This window comes from Triturus cristatus, chromosome 1_2 (genome assembly GCF_964204655.1).
Source record: "Triturus cristatus chromosome 1_2, aTriCri1.1, whole genome shotgun sequence".
Taxonomy (NCBI): Eukaryota; Metazoa; Chordata; class Amphibia; order Caudata; family Salamandridae; genus Triturus; species Triturus cristatus.
This window is the reverse complement of record NC_140580.1, coordinates 735148613-735176543: the sequence shown is the minus strand read 5'-3', so window position 1 is coordinate 735176543 and position 27931 is coordinate 735148613. Positions and strand designations below refer to the sequence as shown.

General features: G+C 46.9%; 1 protein-coding gene across 1 annotated transcript in view; it reads left to right on the top strand.

Moving 5' to 3' along the window:
* The window catches only part of LOC146867920 (protein-arginine deiminase type-3-like), a 406190-nt gene that overhangs the window by 130800 nt on the left and 247459 nt on the right, over positions 1–27931 (top strand). The window contains exons 4-5 of the mRNA XM_085608648.1: positions 1048–1109; positions 27098–27206. Of these exons, the coding sequence (XP_085464774.1) occupies positions 1048–1109; positions 27098–27206 (171 nt within the window). The remainder of the gene's footprint in view (positions 1–1047; positions 1110–27097; positions 27207–27931) is intronic.

Sequence of the window (27931 nt, the reverse complement as noted above, 5' to 3'; positions counted from 1 at the left end):
AACCGCCCCCCTGACCCCCCCCCAAAGAAGGGTCAAATTTAAATTCACTTACTGCTGTGCACCATGGTGTGAACCGTCCAAGATTAGCACTGCAGAATAACAACAGGGATTGTCAATGTGTACACTGAGCTGCATCATCCTATAGTGTAGTTTAGTACAACCCTCAAGACAGTCTCTAATTGAAGGCATCAGTTGTGTAAAGAAGAGTCACGCGACAGAACTTTAAATGGTTTTCAAAATGAGCGTGATTTGCATTTTACAGCTAATTTCCCCAAATAAATTAAGAGTAAGTTTTGAGGGAAACAAGATTACATTATCATAACAGAATAAGTACCACCAAAGGAGAGCCTTTTTTTTTTTTTTACAGGACTACACACACTGTGCTCCAGAGGAAAACTCATCCTCAATCCTGTGGCACACAAATAGACATCAGTTTTAAATAGAGTGCATTAAAACACTACTCATGGCTGTTTTTCTGCCAGTGAGTTGTCTACCGGAAAATGTAGCCAGTGCATCTCTGAATTACAGCGTGTTGCTTGGTGAAACTTTACCAAGATGCCGTTGGTTCACTAGTTTTCTTGCTTTGTCTGCTTGCAATGGCCCAACCAATGCCTCATCATTTTGCTAGCATTGATAGTCATGCATTTTTGCACATAATTTTCTTTATGATGCGAGTTCTAGTGTGCTAAGTAGATCATGTTTTTATGTATAATGTATGGTGTGAGGGAAGGCGAGGATCCTGTTTTATTGTAGATGTGACTTATGGGATTTGTGAGTGCTGAAAGCCTAGTGTTCCAGAGTGTGATGAGTATGTTTTCTTGTGGATGTGGCTGACCGCATTCATTGTTCTTGCAGCTGCTACAACTACTGTTCTTGTGGTTTCTTGGAGTATGGTGTGCTGTTGCGGATGCCATGAGAATGATATGATAATGTAATCTTCCTACTACCTTATTATATGTGCTTGGTGGATGCTGTGCTATTGCAGAAAGAGAGGATCTTCCTTTATTAACTTTCTGACTTTCCTTTAAACTTCTAAAATATTTACAGTTGCTGCTTTGGATGTTGACACCAGCCGTGATGGAAAGGGGAGCATAGATAAATATGATAAGGTAAGGAGGGTTTTGTCCTCGCATTTTCTTTTTTAATTCCTCCTACTGCCCCTAGCCTTGCCCATTAATTACTCTCAGGTGATGCCGATAAGAATACAGAGGGCTGTAGATGCTGAATATCTTGACTCTCTAGCCACTTATCTCGGAGTGATATGGCCTAATCTGTATAGCTGGGAGACAAATTGCTCAGAATGAAAATGAAAGAATAAACAAGCCATAGTTATTCAGCCACATGGATTTGTTGATAGTACATCGAGTTTCATGACTAGAATGGTTGGCGGGTCACCGTAGTAATCCTATTCACTTAAGTAAACAGCATCAGCCTCTCCAATCTCTCCTCTGGCACACAAACCCTTTTTGACCGCCTTCTTTATCCTTAACTCTGAAATGTAACACTGGCATTCGGATGGCTACTTCCAGGGCCGGACTGGCCGTAGCGGGCACCGGGCGATCCCCGGTGCGCCGCACGGGTGGGGGCCGATTTTGAGCCCCTGGGGGCCGTTTTTGTTACAGGGCCGTTTTTGCAGCATAGCTGCAAAATCGGCCCTATAACAAAGTCGGCCGAAAACCGGCCCTGGCAAAGAGCTCGGTGGCACCACCAAACCCCCCCTCCCCGAGGGGGGGGGAAGGGGGGCGGGGCGGCCGAGCACTTTGCCAGGGCCGGTTTTGGTTCCCAGTCCGACCCTGGCTACTTCTAATCACAGATTCTGCATCTTTAGAATAATCCCCGGAGCCACTAAGCATTCAGAAAATGATGGTACAGAGCTGCATATAGGCCCCACCATGGCACATTGATGCCAGTTCCTGTCTTTCCACGCCCATTGACGTGGATCTGGAGCTCTGCTCCCAAATTCGTCAATTGGACTGATGCCAAATTTCCCTAGTAGATAGTGAACCGAGGAAAATGTCTTGCCCTCCCCAACCCAAAAACCATGCTACCACTGATGGAATTTATATTGGTAATGGATACTCATAACGTAAGTTTAGGGGTCACAATTTAAAGTCCTGCAGAAAATATGTCCTGATACATCTGAAGGCGATGAGGTAGCAGAAAGCCAAACTCTATATTGCGAAACATGAGCGATCCTGCTCCTTGGCCAAGTAGTTAGTGGGGCTGTTGCCATGACAAGTCCCGATCTCTGTTCAAGTCTTTGGGTAAGTGCAATTCACGCCATAAGCATAAGAAAGCCAAGCTTTTTTTGTCCCTGACATGCTTCTCCAAAACAGGGGAGGAGCAGCACGGGCCGCTTGTAACGGTCCCGACTTGTGAGGCAACTTTAGACTCTAAGCCCATTACGAGGCTGGTCGTAGCATGCCACAAGTTACCTGGGCCCATCTACCTCCACATAGCAGATCAAGGCCTTTAATGAAGCCATGCTACAGATCTTCAATTCGATGCCTGCTGCCTCTGTAGTCTCTAGTCTTGCTTCAGCTGGTGGGTCCTTCCCCAGTTCTGAATGACTCAAATGGGCCTCCTCTCTGTCCTTGCCGGTGCAGGCCCACAGTTCCACTCCAGCTGTGGAAGGAATGTTGCTCACAACCACACTCATGCTGACCACAACTCTTTAGGTGCCCATTCCAGATCCTGTCCAGAAGCTGATCTCCACCCCAGAGCCGATGTCAGCCTGCCCTAGATCTATGTTGCGACATGGAATCACCAAAGCACAGCTTCCAACACTGAATGATCAACAGCCTCTCCCTCAATAACAGTACTATAAGCTCTGATTCAGACCAGTTGCGGCTGCTGCCAAGAAGTAGAAGTCGGGCGGGTGAGGGCGAAGGGGTGGAGGGGGAATAAGGTAAACAAAACTAAAAATCACTTAACTTCCGGCCGGCTGGACGGCCGCCGCCGCCTCTCCTGTGTACTGTTCTTTCCTCTGCCTGGCTTCTTGTTAGAAACAGGAAGCACAAGGGCTCCCACACACCCTGCAGTCAATCACAATGCTGCAGTGAGGCGTTGTGATTGGTCTGAGCGCCGTGACACGGCACTCAGCCAGGGGCTGAAGGGGTGGGCAGGTTCTCCATGCAGGCTGTAATGCAGCCTGCATGCAGCCTCCACCATGTTCTGCACTTCATGGTTTACCGCTTCTCTTATTCTGTGCCTAATGGTGTCCCAGTATACCCGTAGTCTTGGACAGGCCCATAACATATGAACTAGGTCTGCACCTTCTAACAAACATCTCGGACAGTGATGTTGTGTTTGGGGGAACATTCTGTCTAGTCTGTGTGGAGTAAGGTAAGCCCTATGTAGTACCATAGTCTGTATAAATTTGAATTTCGTGTTCCTAGATGTCTTCCTTGGGTGTTCTAATACCCTTGTCCATTCCTTATCTGTGAAGTCCCGATCTATATCTCATCTCCCGCCCATGCTGCTCTCAGCGTATCCATAGTGGCCGCAGTATGCGAGCTGATGCCAGTATAAAGCCATCTGATAAGGTGCCGGCCCCTACCCTTTATAATGCACCATTTTAACCAGGTCATTGGTGGGGGTCTCCTGTCTTTGCAGGGCCAAGTGTGTGTTTATGTATTGTATCAGTGCAGCGTGCATTAGATACAAATGTGCCGAGGCCCCAGTTTCATTAATAAATGTGTCGTGATCAAGTAGTATCCCATCCCCAAACAAATCCGACGTTGTGTTAACCCCCGCATTTGACCATGGCATTAATTTGTGCTTCGTGAGTCTGCCTCCCGCTAGGGAGATCCCCACTAAAGGGATGTTGCCCTCGTATGCCTTGGTCGTTTGCGTATAATGCAGCGCCGCCTTCCAACATCAAAACGCCGTGACTAGCAGTGGGGGGGGGGGTCTCTCGGGGGACTGCTACCAGGCAGCAGCAGTGCATGCAGTGTACCATTGTCTAAATCTGCCTCCGTGATCCCTATTTCCTGCAAGTTGCGGCCCGCTGTCCAGTACAATAGCCACTGCAATTGGCAGGCGTAATAATATGCTCGTAAGTCTGGGACGCCCAGTCCACCCATGCGTGTACCTACTTGCAGCTTCTTTAGGTTTATATGGCGTCTGCCACTACCCCATATGAGGTCAATGAGCAACGTGTTCAATAATTTGAATGTGGTGTGCGGTACAAGTAATGGTAAATTAGTAAAGTAATATAACAGTCTCGGTAGGACCACCATTTTTGCAAGGGCCGCCCTTCCCATCACAGACAGTGGCAGCGCCGTCCAGAACACAACGCTGGAGCGCAGGGCACGGATTGCTTTGTGTAGGTTACCATCTAGCATATTTGCATGTGTCCTGTAAATTTGTATGCCTAGATATTTAAAGGTATCCGGGGCCACCTCTATGTGTGTGTCTCCAAAGTCCATGTGTGTAGTTCTTGCATGCTCTGTAAAAAAGAAAGCATGTGATTTCCTTATGTTGATGGCTAATCCTGACACAGTTGCAAAGCGACGGAACATATTGTGTATTGCAGCTAGAGGCATGTTGAGGTCATGCAGATATAAAAGAATGTCATCTGCATATGCCGAAAAAGGTGCAGTGTGTCCCCCAGTACTATGACCTGTGTTGGGAACTCTTTCCGAAGAGCTATGGCCAGTAGTTCCAAAGCCAGTATAAATATAAGAGGTGACAGGGGGCAGCCCTGCCTAGTCCCTTTATGTATTGTGTATTCTTCTGAGATGTGGCTACCCATGCGGACTCTTGCTACAGGGGCCTGATATAGTAGACGTAGCCACACGATATATCCCTCCGGGATCCCAAATTTCCCCAGTGCTTGAAACATGTATTCCCAATTTATGGAATCAAAAGATTGTCTTAGGTCAAGCGAGAGACAGCCCGCGTGTGGCTATCTGCTTGGGGCTGCCGACCTCAGATGGTGCAATTTCCTAATATTCAATGACGTGCTGCGTGACGGTAGAAACCCAGTTTGATCAATGTGTATTAACTTGGATATGAATGGCAATAAACTGTTAGCCAGTACTTTACTTAAGATCTTATATTCCGTGTTTAGTAGGGACAATGGCCGGTAGTTGGCCATATCAGTAGGGTCTCTTCCCGTTTTTAGGAGTGATATAACTAACGCTTGCGCTGTTGTGGGCGGTAGAACTCCCTCCTTCCACACAGTTTTGTATAACAATTCCAGGTGAGGAACTAGTGAATCCGCATATGTACTATAAAATTCTATTGGGAGCCCGTCCATGCCAGGGGTTTTATTTTGTGGGAGGCCCTTTATAGCGGTTCGTATCTCAGATTGTGTAATGGGTCCAGTAAGGTCTTTCTGCGCTGTGAGCCTTGGGTATGTCAAATTAGAAAGGAAGTCCTCTGTTTGGGACTCCAGGTCGTGATCTGTGGCACTGTACAATGTGGCGTAATAATGGTGGAAAGCTGCATTAATGTCTGATTGGGTATGTACCTTATTCCCTTCCAACGTTGTAATCGCATGTATAACCACTGTAGGGGAGCATCCCGGATCAACTTAGCAAGCAATTCACCAGACCTATCCGCCTCCGCGTGGGCTTTCTTCGTGTATGCTCAGTAATCCATGATCCGCAGCGTCTCTAGTGTTTCTGCATGTTTTATTCTCATTTCCTGTAATGGGCCCTTGCGGTCGATGTGCGTGACTGCTTCCTGCTCTAGCCTTCCCATTCCATCTTCTATTTCTACTAATTTCTACTAATTTCCATCTTCTATTTCCACTAATTTCCTGCCTGACACCCACAGTCGTACTGATCGCTTTCCCCCGTATCACAGTTTTAAAAGCATCCCATTCTATCAGTCTGCTTGTTGCCGTATTGCTGTTTACTGCAAAGTAATGGTCAATGGTCCTGGAAAGGTCACTGCGGAACACTGGGTGTTCTAGCATCTGTGGCCATAGCCGCCACGTGGGGACCGGCGTGGGTACCCTCCCCCATGCCATAATGACCTCCATTGGGTTATGGTCTGAGAGTTTTTGGCAAGTATGTGGCGTGGAGCATTTGCATTGCTATTCTGGCGGAGCAGTATATCCTGTCTAATCTTGTGTGCAGGTCGTGCACTGCGGAGTAATAAGAGTGTTCTCGGTGTGTGGGGTGTCTCATCCTCCATACATCACACAGTTCCCAGTCCTTTGCCCATCTATCCAGCGCCTCAGCTTGCCTAAACACACCTGCTCCATGCAGCGGCGGGTGCGACCTGTCTAGGGCCACATCTATCACCGCATTGCAGTCCCCTCCCAATATCCATGGCTGTGATTCCCATCCTGCCAACGCCCCGCTCACCACGTCCCAATACCTATCTTGTTCCAAATTCGGAGCGTACACCGTACCTAGTACTACAGGTTGTCCATCTAGCGTACCTTTCACAAATATGTATCTGCCTAGCTTGTCCACCCTTAGTTCCCTAGCTTGAAATTGTACTCCATGCCTTACCCAAATAGTGGTTCCCCTGGCATAGCTGGAGTAGGAGGTGGAGAAGATTTGTCTCCTCCATTTTTTGCGCAGCTTCGCCGCTTCGCTATCTATCGTATGAGATTCTTGCAGATACACTATTTGTGATTTGCGGCGTTGTAGCTGCGCGTGTATCCTATGCCTCTTTTGCACTGTTTCCATGCCCCGTATATTCCACGTTATTATAGTGTAGTTACCCAGCGATGCCATTTCTATACATTTGTATCTGTGGGAAAATTAACGCGACTCGCAGGTGTAACAGCCCACCCAACCGTTTCTGTACAGTGACACCGACCCTCCCCCTAACAGCCCAATACTCGGTCTGGTCGTCCAACTTTACCAGACCATGCAACTTAACTGAAACAATAAAGAAAACTCAATGGTCCTGCATAGTGCCTTTGCCATATGGGGGACATTGCTAGCGCTCCACATGTGGCGTACTCCCGTACAGCAATAATGTTAAGCTTACTACGGAACCTGGGCCAAATTAATAAAGGATAATGCAAATAGACCCGCCAATGTCGCGGACATGTTACAGGGAACCATTCTACAGTTACATAAGGTATACTTGTGGGTACAATCAGCCGTATAAGTCTTTGATGACCTGCGGGGTCGCAGATGGGAACAGGGCAACACTGCTTCCAGAGTCTGATTTGTGCGTAGCTTCTTCTTCCGAGGAGGGCCGAGCCGCCACCTCCGAGGTGTGCGTGATGGCGGCCGCGGCCACAAGTGCCTTTGCTTTGGTCTGCTCCATCTGCTGTTTAATGATATACTGCCTCACAGGAGTCCTGTTCACTCTTCGTCTTCTTTTCCCAGTTGAGATCGCCGGGCTGTTCCCGCTCTTTGCCGAGATCTGTGAGCTGGTCAGTGCGGCGTTTGTTAGTTCAATCACTTACAGCCAGTCGTCCACATCTCCTGGGCTTTCAAAAAAATAGGATTTTTGTTCATGTAGGATTTTCAACCGCACCGGAAAGAGCAGGGCATATTTCAGGTCCAAGTCTCTAAGCTTTTTCTTAACTGCCAGGAAGGAGGAACGCTGTCTCTGAACCAACATTGTATAATCCGGGTATAGTGAGATTTTTGTGTTTTTCAAAGTTTATCGGAGATGATTCACGGGCTTTCTGCAGTAAAAGGTCCCTGTCTCGAAAGTTCAACAATTTCACTACTAACGGTCGAGGTGGAGCTCCAGGTTTTGGGCGACCCATAAGTATCCTGTGCGCTCGCTCTATACAATCTTGCGTGGAGAGTCCTTCGTTGGTGACATGATCCCAGAACCACTGTTCCATATATGTCGTTGCGTCATTCCCTTCACTTTTTTTCTGGTAGACCATTGACTCGTATGTTGTTACGCCGGGCTCTTCCTTCTGCATCCTCCACTCTATCCAGCAGGGTAGCTACCTGTTCTTGCAGCTGTGTAACCTTAGTTTCAGTCTGTGTTTGTCTCGGGGCGACGTCCTCTAGCGTCGCGGTATTTACCTTCACCTTGTCCGTCAGTTTAGTGTGGTCCGCCCGGAGCAAGCCAAGGCCAGTAGACAGAGTCCCTATTTGTAGCTCTAACGCCTTTCTGGAGTCGCGTACTTCTTGTAGAATGAGATCCAGCTTATCCACAGGGGCAGGAATCGCAGACGACGCAGCGCACCCAGGTCCGGCCTTGTTATTGGTAGGATCCGCTGTGTCCCGGGCACAGTCCTGTCCACCCTGGTCTTGCTGCCTTACTCCCTTACACCCCATCCTGCAGATCGATTCAGCCACAGGTAGCCTGAATGCCAGCGACTCAGCGTTTCAGCATGCTTCTCCTTTGTCGCCAGAACACTCCACAGCGTCCTTCTCACTGCTCCCACCACAGCATCGCTGCTTCCATATGGGTCCAACACCGGTTTACGTTGTTCAGGCCGGCTGCTTTCACATCTCCCCTATGCCCACATGTATCCTGCACATAATAATGGCACCCCTCAGCCGGGCGGGGCCCCGGTATGTCCGCTTTCTGCCACGTGGCGGTAGTAAGCGCAGTAATCCTTGCGTCACACAACTCAGAGTGCCAACCCAACAGCCTCACGTTGCATCCACCGTCGTTGTCAAGAATTGAGCTGTTGCCCACGTAATTTGGTGGGCCTCATCGTATGACCTCACCCTGAGCCTTTGTACACCACACTCTTGCAGTCTCATCGCGTCTGCATAGTTGGGCCCGTGGTGTCGCCCGGTTCCAGCCGAGAACCGCCACCAGGTTATATTATCTGCCCTCTCCACTGCTGCGGGGAACGCACATGCGGTTCCACTCCTGGTGGTCTCACAGGCTCTCTCCCTTCTACGCAAGAGCATTGGTCGCCGCCATTTTTCAAAGCATTGCCCAGTACATTTCCATGGTGCGACATCTCCCTCTCAACGCACCACCTCCGGGTCGCCGCATCCTGCACTCACCCAGTAGATCATAGTGTCCCGCCTGTCCGTGGCCCAACGACAGGAAAGCTACCGGTGAGTCACCGTGTCCAAGCTCGCCATGTTATTTCTCACTACGTTGCCAGGAAGCAGACCGCCCGCATCCCCGAGCTTGCGTAGTCTCCGGCCCCCGCTGATCTGTTTTCACCTCCTGCGTAGCTCCGTTATCGCGGTGACTACCGTCTCATCTTTTCTCAGGTTCTCTCCACATCAAAGCCGCTCAGTGCTCGGAGCTGCGTGACCCCGTGTCAGCCACAGCAAAGCGAGGCAGCTCCTCCGGGCGCGGGTTTGTGTCCCGACTCTGCCCTCCACACTCCGCTGCCCTCTGCTCCGCTCGGCCTCCGGGGAAGCAGCCGCTGCCAATCTCAGCTCCTCCGGCATGCAGGCTGCACCAAGTCCTCCCGCTCACCACCGCAACCCTCTCCCGCACTTAGGTGGCTGCCCTGCGGCGGTTAGCAGGTACAATCCAGGATTATATGAGCCTAGGCCCGGAGCTCATCTAAAAGACAACCGCCATGTTTGGCTGCCAGCCACGCCCTCTCTTACAACTACCTATGGTTGAAATAAATGAAATAAGAGCAAACTTGTTAACCAATCTTTCAACCTGGGTCTGCAACTTCCTAAATCCTGCCGTCTTTTTAATGAGAACCTAACAGCTGTTAAGGGCTACTTGCACAAACCTGTGGTCTACTTCTACAGTCAGTCTTGCGAGGAGACACGGACCAGCATCTTCTTGCCAAGACTTTCTCACCCAGTATCTGACTCCAGAAAGCTTAGTGGCCAGGCATCCACAAGTAAGGACAACCTGAACATGATCCCTTCTGTGCCTAAATGCAATCTGTGTACCCGGCCATTGTGCACATGCTCTTTAGATAATGGCCAGGAAGATCTTGCCAACTGTCTCTGCCAAATTCAGGACAGCCATTGTCTAAGCAATGTAGGATGGGCAAGATGTTGCCAAATATGTGATGATGACCAGCCTTGACACAGACTGTATAGGCTGTGCGATGAGAACCAGTGTTTGGATCAGGCATCATGCTTAGTAGCTAGCTACTGGGTTTTCTAGTGGTGTTCAGACCTCATGAATGGACACGCCCTTTGATAGACACAAAACCTTTGGAAAAAGACAGACTATGTGCTAGAGCATTTTATAGATAGCTGCAGCATGACCCATTCCCTAGGGGTTACTTTAACCTGCCTGCCAGTTTCACCATCAGAAGAGAACGTTCAAAGGCAGCTCACTGTGTCTAGTTTAGCCAATTGACGATGGCAGCCATCCTAACCAGTTCAGGGGCCGGACAATATTTCACAGCTCCTCTATTAAAACCCTCAACATGCAGTTGGATAAACTCGACATCCAGATACACCTTATGAGTACAATGGCGGAATACATCGCCAACATAAATAAAAAGCTAGACGACATGGCCAGCATTTTTGACATCATCAAAGAACAGACCGGACCGTGGGTACGATCCCAGTCTTGTACCTGCCACCCAATATTGGATAAATTAAAGAATTTGCCATCAATACTTAAAGATATCCTGCAGGAATGCAAATACGCCAATCACTGTGACAACAACACACTAACTGGATGTGATCTCATCTCTTTAGAGAATTCCAAGAGCATACAAAACGAACACCCAGACCAACCAAATGAACCAGTAAGGCAAATAATAGTGGCACAAACCCCACAGCACAAGTTGCCAATGAAACCGGACGATAAAATAGAGGAACCGAAAACAACTGGCGCAATATCTCCCAATGTACAAAACAACGGTCACAAACTACTAGGATCAGAATCATCTAGCCGAGATGGGGCGAAATATCAAAATGACCAGAAACATCTAACTAAGAGGCAAAAAAACGGGCAAGGAAAAACAGAAATCAGCTGTTAAACTGCCCACTCGCCAATAAACAGACGCTGGTCACTTATCCTATTTTTAGTCAGGTAAAAATGAAACCAAAACTTGATTCCAACGCCACAGAGGGGAAACATAATCCATCGTTTAAGATAGAAACTGAACATAAAAACTGGAACGATCGAGAAGATAGTCAAATAAGACCATGGATGAGCCCCAAGGCTACACCACAAGTGAAAACATCAAAAAAGTTGTCACAAACAGCGGAGGTCGTCCTCGAAAAAAACTTAGAAGCAGGGAACTCTAGTAACATTGAACGATTGAGCTCAACAACCGCCGTAAACATTCCCGGCTGTAGCATGGACCAAGGGATCAGCGTCATTATTCAATCAAACAAAACTTCTGATAATCTGCTGGATGAACCCCTAAAAACTGAGACCCCCCCAAATCAAATAGGACGCACTAGTTTTGAAGATGAAAGCCACTGCATAAAGAGGTCAGAGCAAACAAACCGCTATGATCCAAGCAATCAGAGACCTCATTGGGCTGTATTCAAAGACACGAAAAAAAATCAAAAAAACGTCCCCGCCATTCGTGTTACATTACCAAGCACCAATGTAACCACAGGGAAAAGTGTCACTATATCGTCTGACCATCAAACCCCGGGAAAAAGTGTCCAAAATACTCATAGGCAAATAAGAACAAAGGCAGATAGACACATGAATGACCAACTGCAACTCACGATATACACTGGCATCAATGGCATGCAAGCAACAAAAGAGAATGCAAATGTTGAAAGGATAGAACCACCCCCAGGACCAGTGACTACAACCAGTGGGTACCACCGTGAACAGGCAGGACCCAACAGAATAGACCGGGAGGTAAAAGCCACGACATTCATGCCACTAGTACCAACCTCGAATGACGCATATAATCAAATAGCGCAATACCTCCACCTTAAGGCAAAGGGTCATGATGATCAGAAATTTGCTAATAATGAAAAGGCCCAGATCAGTAGTAAAACACCCACAGAGACGCAAATAGTTACATCAGGGAAGATACTTTTCATTCCTAACTACGAACCTCAAGGCATTCAAGATTACCTAAATCGAGGGAACATTCTCCACCTCACATCAACCATCCCAAGCCTAAGCCACTTAACATCTGCGGACCTACTATTAATTGAATTCGTCACATTGGGAGACAACATGCCTAGGGAAGGCACACTTGCTACTTGGAGGAATTTAGAAGTAGCAAAAAACATTCTCACAGAAGTGAATAAATTTGAAGAGTGGGGAATTTCTCTGAAAGAACAAACAACAAAAAAGGGCTACCCGTCACCCCTGCTAAGAAGATGTAGGAAAAGAGAAGACCATACAACCCCGACCACTCACTCAATATTACACGGTGCCAGGGGGGCTGAAATTATAATTAACAATCACCAGAGACAGTTATTGAGCATTAATGGTAATTGAACCTATTGCGAGGCAGGTAAAATTGAAGAAAATGGAATAAAATTGCTGTCCTGGAACATCGCAGGAGCAAAAAACATTCTAAACCATAGTACAAAGACAGCTGCCTGGGACCAATACGACATCATAGCGCTGCAGGAAACGTGGTCAATGGAGCCAATCGATATACCAGGAAGATTATGTTTCCATGAAAGCGCGATGCGTTCCCAGCGCTACGGCCGCGCAAGGGGGGGGGGTTATCTATTTACGTATCCACTGCATTAAAGATAAATGCCTCGCATATGCCTATATCAGCAACGGACATGCAAATTATTAAGCTGGAGAGTATAATAAAATGCGTGGCAAGAACAATGGTCTTAATTAATATATATGCCCACCCAATAAAACAGCAAAAAAAAGACCTTTTCAAACGTCTTGTTAACGTTGTAGCTTCCATCCGCCTTGACCACCCAAGTTGGGAGATTATTGCTACGGGTGACTTTAACTCCAATCTTTTACATCAATCGGAGGAAGAGGATAACATCTTAGTGGCAAATGAAATGTGGAAAGTCGAATCCCAGGAGAAATACCGGCCCTGAAGAGAGATAAAGTGGGCAAACAATTGGTGTGGGACCTGGAACGACTCGGTTTACGGGTAATAAATGGAAGATCCATGCACGATAAACCCCCTGTTCCCACATACATAGGTCACAATACAAATTCCATCTTGGATTATACATTAGTAACTTTGCCTCTGCTGAGCCTAGTCAAAAAATTCCAAATAATCAGCTCTCTGGACAGCGATCACTCTATGCAACACATTGAGATGAAACTAAGTTCCCCCAGGTATGCAAATGCTCCAGCCATACCAGGTCAGCTCTCAACAATTAACCTGAAGCGGTTACAGTGGACAAGCATCACATTACCTCAAATAGCATTGGATGCTAAGAACTTACTACAAACAGTCATGGCAGAGAAGGATTTATGTCCAAAAACCTGGGCTAATTTCTTGGAAACATTACCAAGATCCAGCAGTAAGACAAAGAGGCAGAGCAGTCCTATGACCAAAACCAAACTCTCAACAACCACACTAGCCATGAAGAAACATCTTCAAAAGCTCACAAGACGGATACAGGGCTCAAGGACGAACCAAGGCATCTGGCAAGAAGTTCGGCTGATAAGGAAACAATATAAAAAGCTAGTATGGATGGAAAAAAGGAACAAAACCAATGACTTTTGGGCTAAACTGGTGTATAACACAAAAAAAGCAGACTCCAGGGCGTTCTGGATGCAAGTCAACTCCATCAATAGAGCAGCACAACCCATAAGCATGACATGCATCCCTGAAAATGTTTGGGCTCAGCACATAGTCGACACATTCTCGGTAAAGCCAGTGGAGTATCAGGTCACGATGGCTGCAACGGTATCTGAATCCTCAAAAAATATGGTACAGGAAAGCAAGCCTGCTCTCAGTCCTAATGTCATGTCCAACAGCCAGGAGAGCCTGGACCGATCAATGTGGTCAGTTGACGATCGACGAATATCATCCATAATTAAGAAAGGCAAACAAGATAGCGCACCAGGGCCAAATGGCATCCCGCAGGCGATCTATAAAGAGGATCCCGAGTTCTGGGCATGCAAATTCAACCTCCTGTTCCGGACAATCAGCAACTCAGGTCGGGTCCCGGAAAGTTGGAGGGGTGCCATCATAAACCCCATCTATAAAGGCGGAGACCGCAAAAATCCAACAAACTATCGCTTAATTGCCCTGATCGATGCAGAGGCAAAATATTATGCTTCCCTGGTACTAGCTGATTTAGCACAATGGTCGGACACGAACAGTAAGATCCCGCTAAACCAGACAGGGTTTCGTTGCGGAACAGGCACAATGGCTAATGCAATGGCGCTGTGCCTGATTAGCGAGAATAGTTTACATAACCATCGGGAACTATATACCTGTTTCGTCGATTTTAAGGCGGCCTTTGACCGCGTTAATAGGAATTTACTATGGGCCAAATTGAAGCAGCAGGGTCTACCAGAGTCAATCCTAATGCCGATCATCGACCTGTATAGTAACACCTGGATGCAGGTAAAAATCAACAATGGGCAAAGGCTAACTAGGAAGATCCACACCTTTGACGGATTAAAGCAAGGCTGTGTGTTGGCTCCCCTTCTCTTCAACCTATTCATGGCCGACCTAACAGTAAGCCTTGACCTGATCAACGCACATCCTCCCCGGCTGGGCATGCTTCGTGTAACACACCTATCCTATGCCGACGATGTGGTCCTGCTAAGCCAGACAAGAATAGGCCTGCAACGCCTTCTGCAGGAGTTGACACGCTACACAAAGGAGAACTTGCAAGAAATAAATAGCACCAAAACCAAAACCATGGTCATAACCCGACGCCATAAATCACCACCAACCTTTTTAATAGAAAACGTAAAACTGGAAGCGGTTGGAAGCTACAAGTATCTTGGGATACTGTTGGACAAGCGTCTTAATTTCCAGGCACAATTCACCAGCATGGAAAAGAAGGGCATGGCCTTAATGCATGCCTTCATGAGCCTAGTAACTGAACTTAAAGGTCCCTTGGTTTCGCCTCTGCTAACGATAATGAAAGCTAAATTAATCCCAACGATAGCTTATGGGAGCATACTGCATCATGGCAAGAGTGCACAACTTTTGGATAAAGTGCAAATGAAAATATATAAGTATGTCTTTGCGCTACCAAATAACGCATCACCGGCCCAAGTAAGACTGTAATTCGGCCTGAAATCTCAAGTGCTGTTGAGAAAGTATGAGACCATAAAATTCTGGTACGATGTCTGGATGAATCAAGAGATCACGCTCTATCGAGCCATGTGGGAAACAATCACTAAAAATCCAAACTTAAATCACGCCAAGTATCTTAAAACGTCAATAGAGTCAACAAATTTGGCTGGCCTCTGGGAAACTAAGCTCCCAGTACCTTCATTCAAACAGTTGGTTAGGAAGGCAGCCATCAGACACTCATTGTTGGACAACAAAATAGCTTTTAGCCACCGGTCACATGCCTGGATGACAATTCATTCTTACAAAAAACTAGTGCCGGCCGTCTTTTTGGACCTTGCATTTCCGCCTTTTATTAAACACAAATACCTTAATATAAGGTTGGGTAATTTGCCAACTAATGCCGAGCATCCAAAGTGGAAGCCCCAAGAAAGTGAAGGGTGCGGGTTATGTGGCGCAGCAAAACAAGACTTTATCCACCTAATCTGTATTTGCCCGGCTCTCGCACAGGAACGTCGGAATTGGTTGAAAACCAAGTTCAAGGAGCATGGAATACGTACATGTCGGTCCGCTGTTATACAAATCTTATGTACAGTAGACGCACAATTTATTTGCAGGACAATTAAATTCATTCATTGAGCTCCTGAAGACATAAGGGTGGCCAGGGTTGCAGACAATACCAAGGGCAGCAAACTTCCACCTTCAAGGAGGCCATTAAACAGTACCAGAATTGGAATGGGGTGAAGAATGTTGCTACCATTTGTTCTTTTGGATATTCACCCCTGAATACCTTCCTATGGAAGGACAAATTCCTAAATGCTCACTCTAGCACAGGTTCTTTCTGGCCTGGACCAAGGGCATTAGATGGGGTCTTTAGCCTGGTTACAGAAGGTCGGTTTACTCAGTGAGTCACAGACCATCCCCAAACATGATCACCCTTCCTTCATCCCTGGTGCTCTCCCTCAGGGAACCAATGCCCTATGTGATGCCTGTACAGAGGACTGCCATCATAGGGGCCATTCTGGACATAGTGGTATTCAGTCTCTCCTGCCATGAAACGAGCCTAGGGTGTTCAGGCTACGATCCTGATGTTTTGCGCTCAATCCTGGATCTCAATGAGATTGTTTTTTGGAGTGCCGACCTCCTGCATCTTCATGGTCCGTTGTGCTCTCTGAAACATGCATGCCTTTCAGTGAAACCTTCGTTTCCATTGGATAAAACACCAGGGCTGTGAAAACAACTTCTCATGTTGCAGGCCATTCTCCTTACCCCATCCAGAGATAACGGTAGTGATAGAGGCATCATCATCTAGTTGAGTTGGTCACATGGAAAAGTTGGAAATGACTCGTCTGTGGTCCTCGGAAAAAAGAAAATACAATATCAACCTTCTGGAACTTCATGCCATCCGGCTCCCTCTGGAAATATTTTCTCTCATCCATCATCTGTGCAGGTCCTGATGGACAACATAACTGTCATGTGGTACTGCAACAAGCAGGATGACTTGGAGACTTGATTATGTGCCAAGCAGCACTGTTCCATTGGAGATGGTTGGGGTGTCTCCCTGTTAGCCATCTGATGAGGTCACTAAACACCATGGGCGGCGTGCTCAGCTAATGTCACCTGGAAGCCCAGAAATTATGATGTCATGCGGAATGAGCCAGAACAACCAGTGGGGCATGCCCAGGGTAGATCTTTTCACCACTTCTGAGAACACACAGCTTTGAGATTACCAACTGCTGGAGTTCCCACCAACAAGTTCCTAAGAGACACGTTCAGCCTGCAGTGGTTCATTTCCACCATTGCCTCACCTGCCTCGAGTTATGAGGAACATCAGGACGGACTAGGCTCAAGTCATTTTACTATCCCCAGATTGAGCCAGAAGAGTGTGGTACCTCTATCCTATTAAGCCTGAGCATTTGCACTCCAATCTAGCTTCCTTCCCATGAGGCCCTCCCGTCTGAGCAACATGGCAGGCTGCTGCACCTGAATCTCTATAATCTGTTCCTCCGTGCCTGGAGACTGAGTGGCTACAATGGAGCAGTTTCACCTTAACCTGCTGTAGTTGTGGATATGATTCTTGTGTCAGAGTACCCCTCTACTAAATTCTTCTAAATGGGGCATTGAGAGAAATGTGTGGCCTTGTGTAGGAACTGTCTTTTGGATCCCCTTTAGGCCAAATGATAAAATATTCAGTTTTTCTTGCCTTTGGCCCAGCAAGGCTTTGCAGGGGCACAGTTACATTTTATATGTCGGCCCAAAGGGCCTTTTTTAGATGTACCTGACTAACCTTCCTTATTCAACTGAACTGCTGTGATTAGATTCTTAAAATGTTTGACACATGTTTCTGCCAAGGCCCTTCATCATGCCTCAATGTAACCAAATCTTGCTAATCATGTTTCCAATGTGCACACTATTCAAGCCCAGGCAAAATCGTTTTCTGCGGCTCCTTACAATAACGATTTTTTTCTTAATGCAATCACTTCTGCGCTCCATGTTAGTGAGCTGCAGGCGCTGTCACTGTAACCTCCTTCTGCCATTTTCTTTCCTGATAAATTGTTTTTGAGAACCTTGTTTTCCTTTGTACCAGAGGTTGTAGCGCTATTGCAGTCCATCATCCTGCCTGCCTTTTTCTCCTTGCCACATCCCTTGAAAGAGGAGGAGAAGGTCACTGGCTTGATCCGAGGAGAGCCCTCAGTCTTTATATTGAACACATGACAGAATACAGTGTAGACAGCTAGCTTTTTGTGGATTTTGCTTGTGTAAAGGACAAGGCGGTGCAGGAACAGACCCTGTCCATGTGGATTGTACTGTGTCTAATGACAGGCTATGCCTTGTCCTACAACCTTGTTTCATTAAAGTGAAAGCTTCTTCAATTGAGTTGGTTTGGGGTTTTCCTGTCCTAGCCATATGCCAGGCTGCTACATGGGATGAGGGGGGCTGGGGTCCATGTATACATTCACCAACCATTACTGCGTAGAATCTTAAGTTTGCACGAGGTGACATTTTGCCCGCTCTGTCCTGTAGGAGTTTTTGGTGTGAACCCATTCCTCAGACCCTCTGCTTTTTGGAAAGTACAGCTTGGATATTTATTCTAAAGGTGAGGAATCTGCTGTTAGCAATAACCATCAAAAAGGCAAGTTATATACCTTTGATAACCCTCTTTCTAGTGTATCACCACAGATTTCTCACAGTCCTCCCTTTTCCCCTCTTCTGTGAAGTGGACTCCTGTCACTGTTAAAAAGTTCTCAAGCTAGATTTAACACACTGTCAGCTGTCATAATTGGTCCATGTCTGAGGGCGCAGTAAAGTGGATGAACCTACATGCAACTCTGCAGTAACACTTGGGGTAGCACAATGCTTTAATAGATGACTCCACCTTCTGGCATACGGGAGAACTTGCTATTGGAAATCCAGATCAAGTCAGACATCTAGGATTGTTCTAAAGGTTAGATTCTGTGGTTAGATGGAGTATCTAACAGATGGAGCGTTACTGAAGTTAAGTAACTTGTTCATAGACGCTAGTGGAATATTTTCGTCACTCTGATTTGAGGGATCTAAATGTGTTGATTTTCTGTTTTTCATTAAGAGGAATACGAACCAAGATGGTTTTTAAAAGGGTGCATGATTTAATACAAAACCTCTAAGTTCCTTTACAGAAGTGCAACATGCACACCATGCACACCAGTGCCTACCAGTGGTGGCCATGACTTGCATAATTTGCTGCAGCGAAATTACAGCAGGATTACGCATAATTATGTGAGAAGCGTAACCCAGCATTTATTGCTTTTTTCTGAGTGCAAAATGCATCCTTGCATCTAAAATGGACCACAGGATGCATTTTGTGCTAAGAAAATAGTGCTAAATCCAGCAGAACATGAACAGCAGCAGTTGCTCTCCAAGTTTGTTTGTGTACTCCTGCAGTACGATTTTTGTGTCAAATTACTCCCAATTAAGTGAATTTGCATAATCGTGTCTTTTATTAGTAATTTTGCATTGAAAGAGTAACACAGAATTACAGGCATTACTCTAATTACTCAAGTAATTAAAATTTAACCCAGTCATAGTGCTAACTGATTGACAGCATTCTGTTCATTAGAGTACTTCTCTTCTCTGTACCTAGCAGCCCTCCTGCTCTCCGTAGTTCCTTGTCACACTGTCTCACACCACTTTCAAAACTGGGCCATCCAGGAGAAAACCCTCCAGTTGTTTTCACAGAAACAATTCCTTTACAACCCAGAGCTTCCAAAGTTTTCCTCAGCCAGCAGAAATCATATGGTGAGGTTAGCTCCTGTCCACTGACACCTCTAGTGAAATTTTAACTCCAATCCACATTCAAGGAGCATTTAAGATTATCGCAGCTGAAACAGACACTTTCAAAAGTTGCAAATAAAATTCTCTCTAGATCTCATGCAGCCTCTTTCAAGGCTTCATTCGAGATGTAAGGAGGATCAGCTCTAATGTGAAGGGGAACTACAATTAAGCACAGAGAAATATGTTATTTTAGCAAAGTCGGAATGCTCAGGGGCACCGACTGTAGTCCAGTGATCTCCTTGCATCATCAATTTTGTTTTCTTCTTTCAGAATTGTAAGTATAGTCCTTGGGATTAGAAGATTTTTTTATTTTTTTTGAAAAAGCAGAAATTGTAAGCTTTTAAAAAAGGAACTTGAGCAAGGTATTCTTTTAGGAACACAGCTGACAAGGATAACAACTCCGGGAATCATCACATGAGAATTCAGAATTCGACCATTTGCAAATTCAGAGCGTATAAAATTTATTCCAGAAAGAGATCTTCTTTTCTCAGTAATTGTTCAAAATATATCCGACGGTCTTTGGGTTTCAGACCGGAGAACATAGATGCTCCATGTATGAAACATTGATGTTCGAGGCATGTGGGCTGCTGAATTCATATCTGTGCATAGATCGCCGCCTAGTGTTGGATCCGGATGTTTGCACGTTGTTGTCCTGGAAGAGTCTTCGAAGTATCCTGGGATAGGTGACTCCTCCCCTGGACTACAGTGCGCATGGGCATCCTCTCCATCCTCAGATTGTTTTTTTCCGCCATTGGGTTTGGATGTGCTTATCTTGACTCAAGTTAGGAAAAACTTTTTTCAGGCCAAAAGGCCTTTAGTTCGCGTCGGTACTGTTCCCGATTGGTATCGATAGTTATTTTTTAGTTTACTAACTTCAAGACCAACTCTTTTCGCATCATATCCGACCATCGACCCGACTTCGACGATGGAATCGAGGACACCATTCAAGCGGTGTCCTGTATGCAATGCGAAATATCTCCATGTCGACGTCCACCCGGTGTGCAACAAATGCCTTTCACCGGATCACGACGAGTCCACATGTATGGCCTGTGCCCGATTCCGATCCAAAAAGACTCTCCGGAATCGACGAGCAGTGAGACTTGAAGCGCAGCAAGTGGCACCGGCCCCGACCAACATCTTCAGCGCCGAGGACGAAGATGTGGAAGACGTGGAGAACCTACCCTCCAGCCCCGTTTCCGAACACGACTCCGGATCGGAAGACATCGAGGAACGACTCTTTCACAGAGACGAAGCCGACACCGAGGTAGGAGACTACAATGAGGCCTTAGGGGCCGAAGAGAGTAGCTCCGGTGACGAGCAAGGCCTACCCGTACAGACGGAGGATATCCCAGTGCGTCAGTCTATGGCTCCGGTCGAGGGATCGCCTTCGGGCCTTACCCAAGACCTATCCCGCAGTTCTTCGGCCCCGCCCTCTGGCCCGGCCTCGGACATTCAGCGGCAGCCATTACTACCCAAAACGACTGGTTTCCCTTCATCAAAACCGAAACCGAAAGCCGTATCGGTTCCACAGAAACCGAAACTGAAAGTAACACTGGTCGGATCGAGGCCCGCCACACCTTCGACGCCAGCCAAACCCGTCGGCACCGACCGCACCAAACGGGACTTCGGTGCCGCGCTCGCAGCAGCCGACGTCGGTGCCGACACACGGAAAAAGGCCATCGGTGCCGCCAAACCGCCTCGGCTCCCGGCACCGTAACAATCGGCTCCAGCCACAAAGGTCAAAATAGCTGCTGCGTCTCAACCTACTTCGAAAGCAGCACCAAAGGCACAATCATCGACGCCGTCGACAGCTACTACCTCTCCTCGACTCGATGACCCCGTGGCGCCGAAAAAGTCCACGCCTGCCTCTACAGAACTGGTCGGCGCCAAAGAACCGTCGGCGTTCCAGGTGCGGCAAGTTGCAGCGTCCTTGCAACGCATCAAAGAAAAGGCAGCCCTACAGGACCCTTCAGGCTCAGAGCCGAAAAAAGCTCAAAAAGCTTCTCCGGCACCGGCCAACATCACTTTTGGCCTGCCGCCATCCACGGCACCCAAACTGTTCGAAATCAGAACACGTGTCACCCACACTAGGATCACGCCTGCCGAACGCTCTCCTACGGAGACGTCACCATCCCACATCATCGATGCCGACACCGGCAGAATGATGCTCCACAAGCGGAGGATAACTTCCGAGCCAGCTTTGGACTCCTACCGGATCCCTCTAAAGAAAAAGCTGCCAGTGGATTCGGAACCAGTTCTTTGCGAACCTCTCCATACCTCTTACCAAGATCCACAGTCCTTCTCTCCGACACACTCCGAAACCGACGTTTTGGAGGACTACATGGGTGAACACGTCCCCTACCCCGGAGAGATGGACCCTGACGGCCAACAGGACCCTGATCAGGCTTGGGATGACCCTGCAGACCCGGGTGCACATATAGATACACAGGACACACAGCTATATGGCGCGAAAACGTCTCCCACAGAGGACACTGCCGCATTCAACGCCCTTATTGAACGTGCTGCGGCCAATCATGGTGTGCAACTCCACTCCGACAAAATCGAGGACGATTTTCTAATGGATACTTTCGCATCCTCAGAACGGAATATCAAAACTCTACCCATGTTGAAAGGTGTCCTCAAACCAGCAAAGGACATTTTCAAAGAACCCACCAGGGCACGAGTAATAAACCCCAGGATCGACAAGAAATATAGGTCGGCGCCTGGGGACCCTACCTACATTAGAGGCCAGTTGCCTCTGGATTCCATCGTTGTCGCCAATGCTCGCAAACGGGCGCACTCACAGACAACTGGGGATGCTCCTCCCCCGGACAAAGAGTCCAAGGTGTTAGAGACCTCCGGCAAACGGGTTGCAGCCCAGGCAGCTAACATATGGCGCATTGCCAATACTCAGGCACTCCTAGCTCGCTACGATCGCGCACACTATGACACATTAGAAACATTGCTCCAACATCTCCCTGACCAATACAAAGAGGGAGCAGAGATCCTCATCAGGGAGGGACAACTCCTCACTAACGCATCCATTAAGTGTGCACTGGATGCCGCAGACACAGCTGCCAGAGCAATAAACACTAGCGTCATGTTACGACGACACGCCTGGTTGCGAATCTCCAGATTCAAACCGGAGGTTCAGAATAACATCCTCAATCAGCCGGTCAACCCCAACTACTTATTCGGACCAGAGGTTGACACCACCCTAGAGAAAATAAAAAAGGACACAGACACTGCAAAGTCCATGGGGGCTCTCCAAACGCAGACCTTTCGGAGCGGCTCCTTTCGTCGCCCCGGAAATAGAGGAGCAGGTCACAGCAACCTACAACAAGGGCAACACCCAAAGTACCTACGATAAAAACACCCGGGGTGGATATCGTGGTTCAAGCATAAAGGGCAGAGGACGTGGATACGGCAATACCAGATCCTCTCCCAAGAAAAAAACAGTGACGCCCTCTCCCTTCCTCCCGACCACATAACACCTGTCGGGGGAAGGCTACAAAGGTTCCTGTCCACGTGGAACTCCATCACCACGGACAGGTGGGTCAAAGATATTATCAAACACGGTTACTGCCTAGAGTTAACCTCAACTCCACCCACTATACCGCCAAAACACCGTCCTATGTCCTCAGAGCACTTAGCGCTATTACAGCAGGAAGTGCTAAGTATGCTGCAAAAAGGCGCAATAGAGGTCGTACCCGTCCACGAGCACGGTACGGGGGTGTACTCCCTGTACTTTTTAATACCAAAGAAGGACGGGTCACTCAGACCCATACTAGACCTGAGACCCCTCAACCGCTACATTCTCTCAGAGCATTTCCACATGGGTGCCAGGTACATTCTTTCCACACTCCGTTCTCGGGGTACTGAGAGCGAGCATTTAAAAAAGTCTTAAGGAGCTTGTACACAAGACAGACTCAGAACTGAACAGTTATGTAACAGAGACAATACCGTTCTCTGCAGCCCATTGACTTTCTTTTGAGAAAAATAAAAGTACTTTAATTACATGCCAAAACGAAATGCCACCCAAAATCATACACATCTGGCACAAGTACTAAAATTGATTCTGTGGAATTCTATATTCAGCAGAATATAACAAGGTGCAATTAAGGCACAGGTGCAAGCTCATTAAGGCATGTGCGAGCAACCTTTCTAGACCAATAATCTATAGGTAGGTCAGTTCACTTATGTCCCCCGCTACTAGAGAGTCCTCTTAGTGCTTTAAAAAAAAAGCAAAATGAATCACCCACTTATTTATTGGCAGAAGTACACAGTTAATGTTCAGTTCTCTTGGTTACGTTTTATCTGCATCAGCAGTGCAAGTTCGCCTTGCGGTCTCTATTGTTCAACGTCTATTGAGGATGCAGCATCACAGGTGTGCAGCTAGCCAGGCCCAGATGGTCCAGCTATGCAGTAATGAGCCCCCCCCCCCAATACTGGCTGTCTTGGGTCTCCCGAGCACGGTGTCTGCTCCTGGCAGACTCCACGCAAGAAGTTTTCTCCCGTGGGTGGGTTGCGACATTGTGATTTCACTGATGGTCGCCTTGTCAGGATGTCAGCTGTGCAGGCATGCAATTCTTGTTTGAGAAACCTGTGGGGAGGCCAGGAGACTCAGTCTTAAGACTCAGGTCAGCACTGTTCAAGCTTCCTTAATGCTGTCGCTTACAGGAAGGCTGGGAGACCCACTCCATACTATGGTAAGCACCAGTCATACTCCTTTAATTCAGTCTGCTCTTCTGGGCTGTCCCACCACTTAGGGATCAGCGACTGGCCTTCTCCTCCTTAGGCAGTTTCCTCCCTGCATGGTCAGGTTCTCCTTCCCACCTCTCAGCAGCACCAGTCAGACTGACAGCTCTTCCACTGCACCTCTGGGAGACTAGCTGTCAAAGACACCTGCCCTGGACTTCCGTAGTCCTTAGAGTTCTCTGCAGAGCACTCCCTTACTTGACCATGAAGATCTTTAAACTGGAAAGAAGTTGGATTGTTTGGGCCCTACTTTTATCATAATTTTCCAGACAGGAGTTGTGGATCTCGCTGTTGGTGTGCTGGAACTATTTTGAGAAGGCTAGTTTCTTATTCTTCTGCAGAGCAGACACAGATTAGGTGGTGACTCTCACAGCATGTAGGGGTGATGCTGTCTCCAACTGGAGAACCAGAAAGCCTATGCACATTGAAGTGTGAAGATGGCCCCGGGCTGTCCTCCATATTTTAGAGTAGCACTCTGGGAAGAGATTGAAGGGGCAGGCCCTGCCTAGAGAAGTCCCTCTGTACTGCAAAATAAATCCCCCTCCCACCTATCAGCACGCACCATCTGCCGAGTGGCAATGCTCAGGAGGAGAGGATCTGCATGTCCTTGCTAACAAGGAGTCTTCAGCATTTCCAAAGCAGCACTATCTCCATCTTCCCACACTTCAGTGTCTGAGGGTACGCCCTCCTTCTGAAGAATGCTATCAATGCCCTATCACCGTCTTGAAAGGCTGTACCACAACCTCCATCTTGTGCAAGGCTTTTACGAGGTGTATCCAAAATTTAACTCACTGGTCTCTGCAGTCATGTTATCATCAAAACCACAACCTACTGCTTACAGTAACCACTACTGAATGGTGAGTATTCCATTCGTCCAGAACCTGAGTGGGGCCTTTCCATCCTCAGACCGAAACATAAGAAGTTATGTTTAGTACTAGCAGTTTGTATGCTGCCGCTACCCCTTAATGTATATATCCTGGGGCATAAACAGGCCTTGGGTCTCATGGTCACTTACAAGGGCTAGGCCTTAGCACACAAGCAGAGACATTTAAGGCATGAGCAATTGCCCAGTGCCCCCACTTCGTAAAAGATCAGGAGAATACAGCCTTGGAAATTAACAAGTTATCACTGTTACTATGGTATTTTTCGTCTGTAACCCTGTTTCTATTTAAAATAACCTGTTTTCTTATTTTGTTACTCAGCCACTGTGTTTATAGTAAGCACTGACAAATGTAGAGCTATAGAATAATGTGAAAGTAAGGCACTGGTTTCATTAAAGCTTTTTCACCTCTACACTCCTCAATAATGGATGACCGCACCCTGCCTAAAGAGGCAGAAAAGTGATAAATCCTTATTTCTTGGTAACCATCCCAGCTCTCTCCAAACCCAGTCTGTATTCCTTTCTTACAAAACAGTTCATTTATATAAAACACCATTTAGTCTCCTGGTGGTAAACGAGATCCCAGACTTCCCAGTTCCTACTACCCCTGCCCAAAGAACTGTTGGGTTTCAGTTCCTGCTTCACTGATGATGAAGCATGTTACAGTGCCTTGAATCTGTCACCCTTTCCTCAGAGCTAAGCTTTGTGCATATATACAGGTGTTTTGGTTCTCTTTACAGAGCTGTGGGATCAGCATGTGGCCCTGTATTGTCTCGCCCATAACTGGACACAATCTTGTCCTCCTGTACCCCTGTACAAAGTGCTATAGTCAGACTGAGCCCTTCTGTGTGAACAGTATTCTAATGCTTCTTTCTGCATGGAGGTCTGGTAAGGGGAACACTACAGTACCTCAAAGCAGTCCTTCCCGTCCTCGTTGTTCTTCCTCTTTATACCACATGCAGCAGTATACAAAGACTTGGCCCTCTGTACAATGCTGTTTGACCTGTAACAAGCAATGTGTGTGGAGGCACTTGTGAGGGTACCTCAACACTGCTCCCATCCCCTTTAAAGAGTTTATAGAACAGAGTGTGCCATAACATTGATGTCCAATTTGAGTTTGCAAATTTTGTTGAGGTATTATTCAGTTTTTTCTCATGTAGCTTGATTCTCCCGTTCTGTCATATGAACCCAAGCAACTTATCTTTTCAGCCATCTTACTTTTATTGCAAAGTGCTCATCAATGGTAAGCTCCCTCAAAAACACTTTGGCCCTAACTACGATGTCAGTTGGACGAGCGTCTGCTCTGACATCTTAGCGGACATGGGACCGCCCGACAAGGCTAAGGTAGGAATATTTTTGCCTCTGACGAGCAGAAGGTAGGGTTAGGGTTTTAGAGTTATATGGGCCTGATCTGTGCTCGCTGGCTGGGCAGCCTGGACAGGTTTTGTTATGGTTTGTGGGCTAGATTGGGCTCTGAACTTCTGACCGTCCGGGTTGGCAACTTGCTGGCCTGAGAATTGGATAGGACTGTCTTCAAGCTGGACAGTGGACATGGCAATACAACTTGATGTTTTTAGCATCACCGCAAAACCATGCGAGCCACAAGTTGGTAATACAGCTCGCGCCATGTGCATACAGATGTGTGCAGGTTCCGACTTTGAATGGAAGTCTTTCACTCTTCCAAGTTCGATACAATGAGTACTACTGAGTTGTACAATAGCATCCATTATTTGATCTTTGGATGATTTTGATATATGCTAAATAGCCTTTAATATTAATGTATAGCAAAGTTGAAAGTATAACAAGACAAAATGCTTTTCTCTTTCATTCTGTTATAAATTAGCTTAACATCAGCCACTAAGAGCTCAATTAAGAGAGGAGTGGGGCAAAACACTCAAGGTCACTACGATTGGATGTGGAGCTGAGATTTATACTTTGGAACTGTTTACACCACTTCCAGGACTAAAATTCTGGGTCCATTGATCTTCCGATGAAAAATCAAACTTTTGCCTTTTGTCATAGGTACGGGCAGTGTTTAGAAGAACTGGACCATGACCAAGAGAGAAACACCTCAAGGGATGAAGACATACAGATGTCCATTTCTGTTAAAGTTAAAGGTTTTTCATTTCTTCTTCTCTGTGCAGGCATCTTGGACATGGGGTCCTAATGGCTGTGGTGCAATTTTATTGGTCAACTGTGATAGAGAAAAGAGACATTTCACCACAACCGGAAAGGAGTTATTCAATCCTGCAGGTACAATGTATAACTGTCGCTATATAGTGGTAGTTTGAGTTCCATTGGTGGCTGCCAATGAGCAAATGAACACTCTCCAGCCCCCTTGAACGTTTGGCACATTTGCTCAAAAGGTTTTGTCCACATTGCTCACAGAAGGTATGAATGCTTTATACACAATAGGTTTCAATCCAGTTACTTTTAAGCTCCCATGTTCATGCAACTGCTTCACAAATGCGTTTAAACCCTACAGTCGCTTGAAACAAATTGTTAATAGAAAACCCATATAGTAACTCAAAAGCCTTTGTAAAAAGCATAATCTCTTTAAACCTTTTGATATGACTTCACGGAGGCACGGGGCATGCCATCTGCTTTGGTACAGTCCAAGCTGGTCCACTGTGGCTTTTCTTCTGAATTCCACTATTTAGTCATAGAGGGACCACCAAGACTCCCTGTATTTTGTGTGCTTTTGCCATACACATGCTGTCTCTAGTCTTTCTAGCTAATGGTGATGATACCCAAACATCTGACCCTGGCTGGATGGATGGTGTGTGGAATAGTCATTTGGTGTGGAACAACTAAGAGTATGGCAGCTCAGGCTTCACTCAAGATTCTTCGTGCACAAGGGAAATTACTGGCTTACCCATTTTGTAGTTTAATATATAATTTCACTACTTCAATGCAAAACAACGTTCCCTGTAACACTCGGGATGCCAGATTTGTTCATGCTTTCAGGCTGTCAGCTT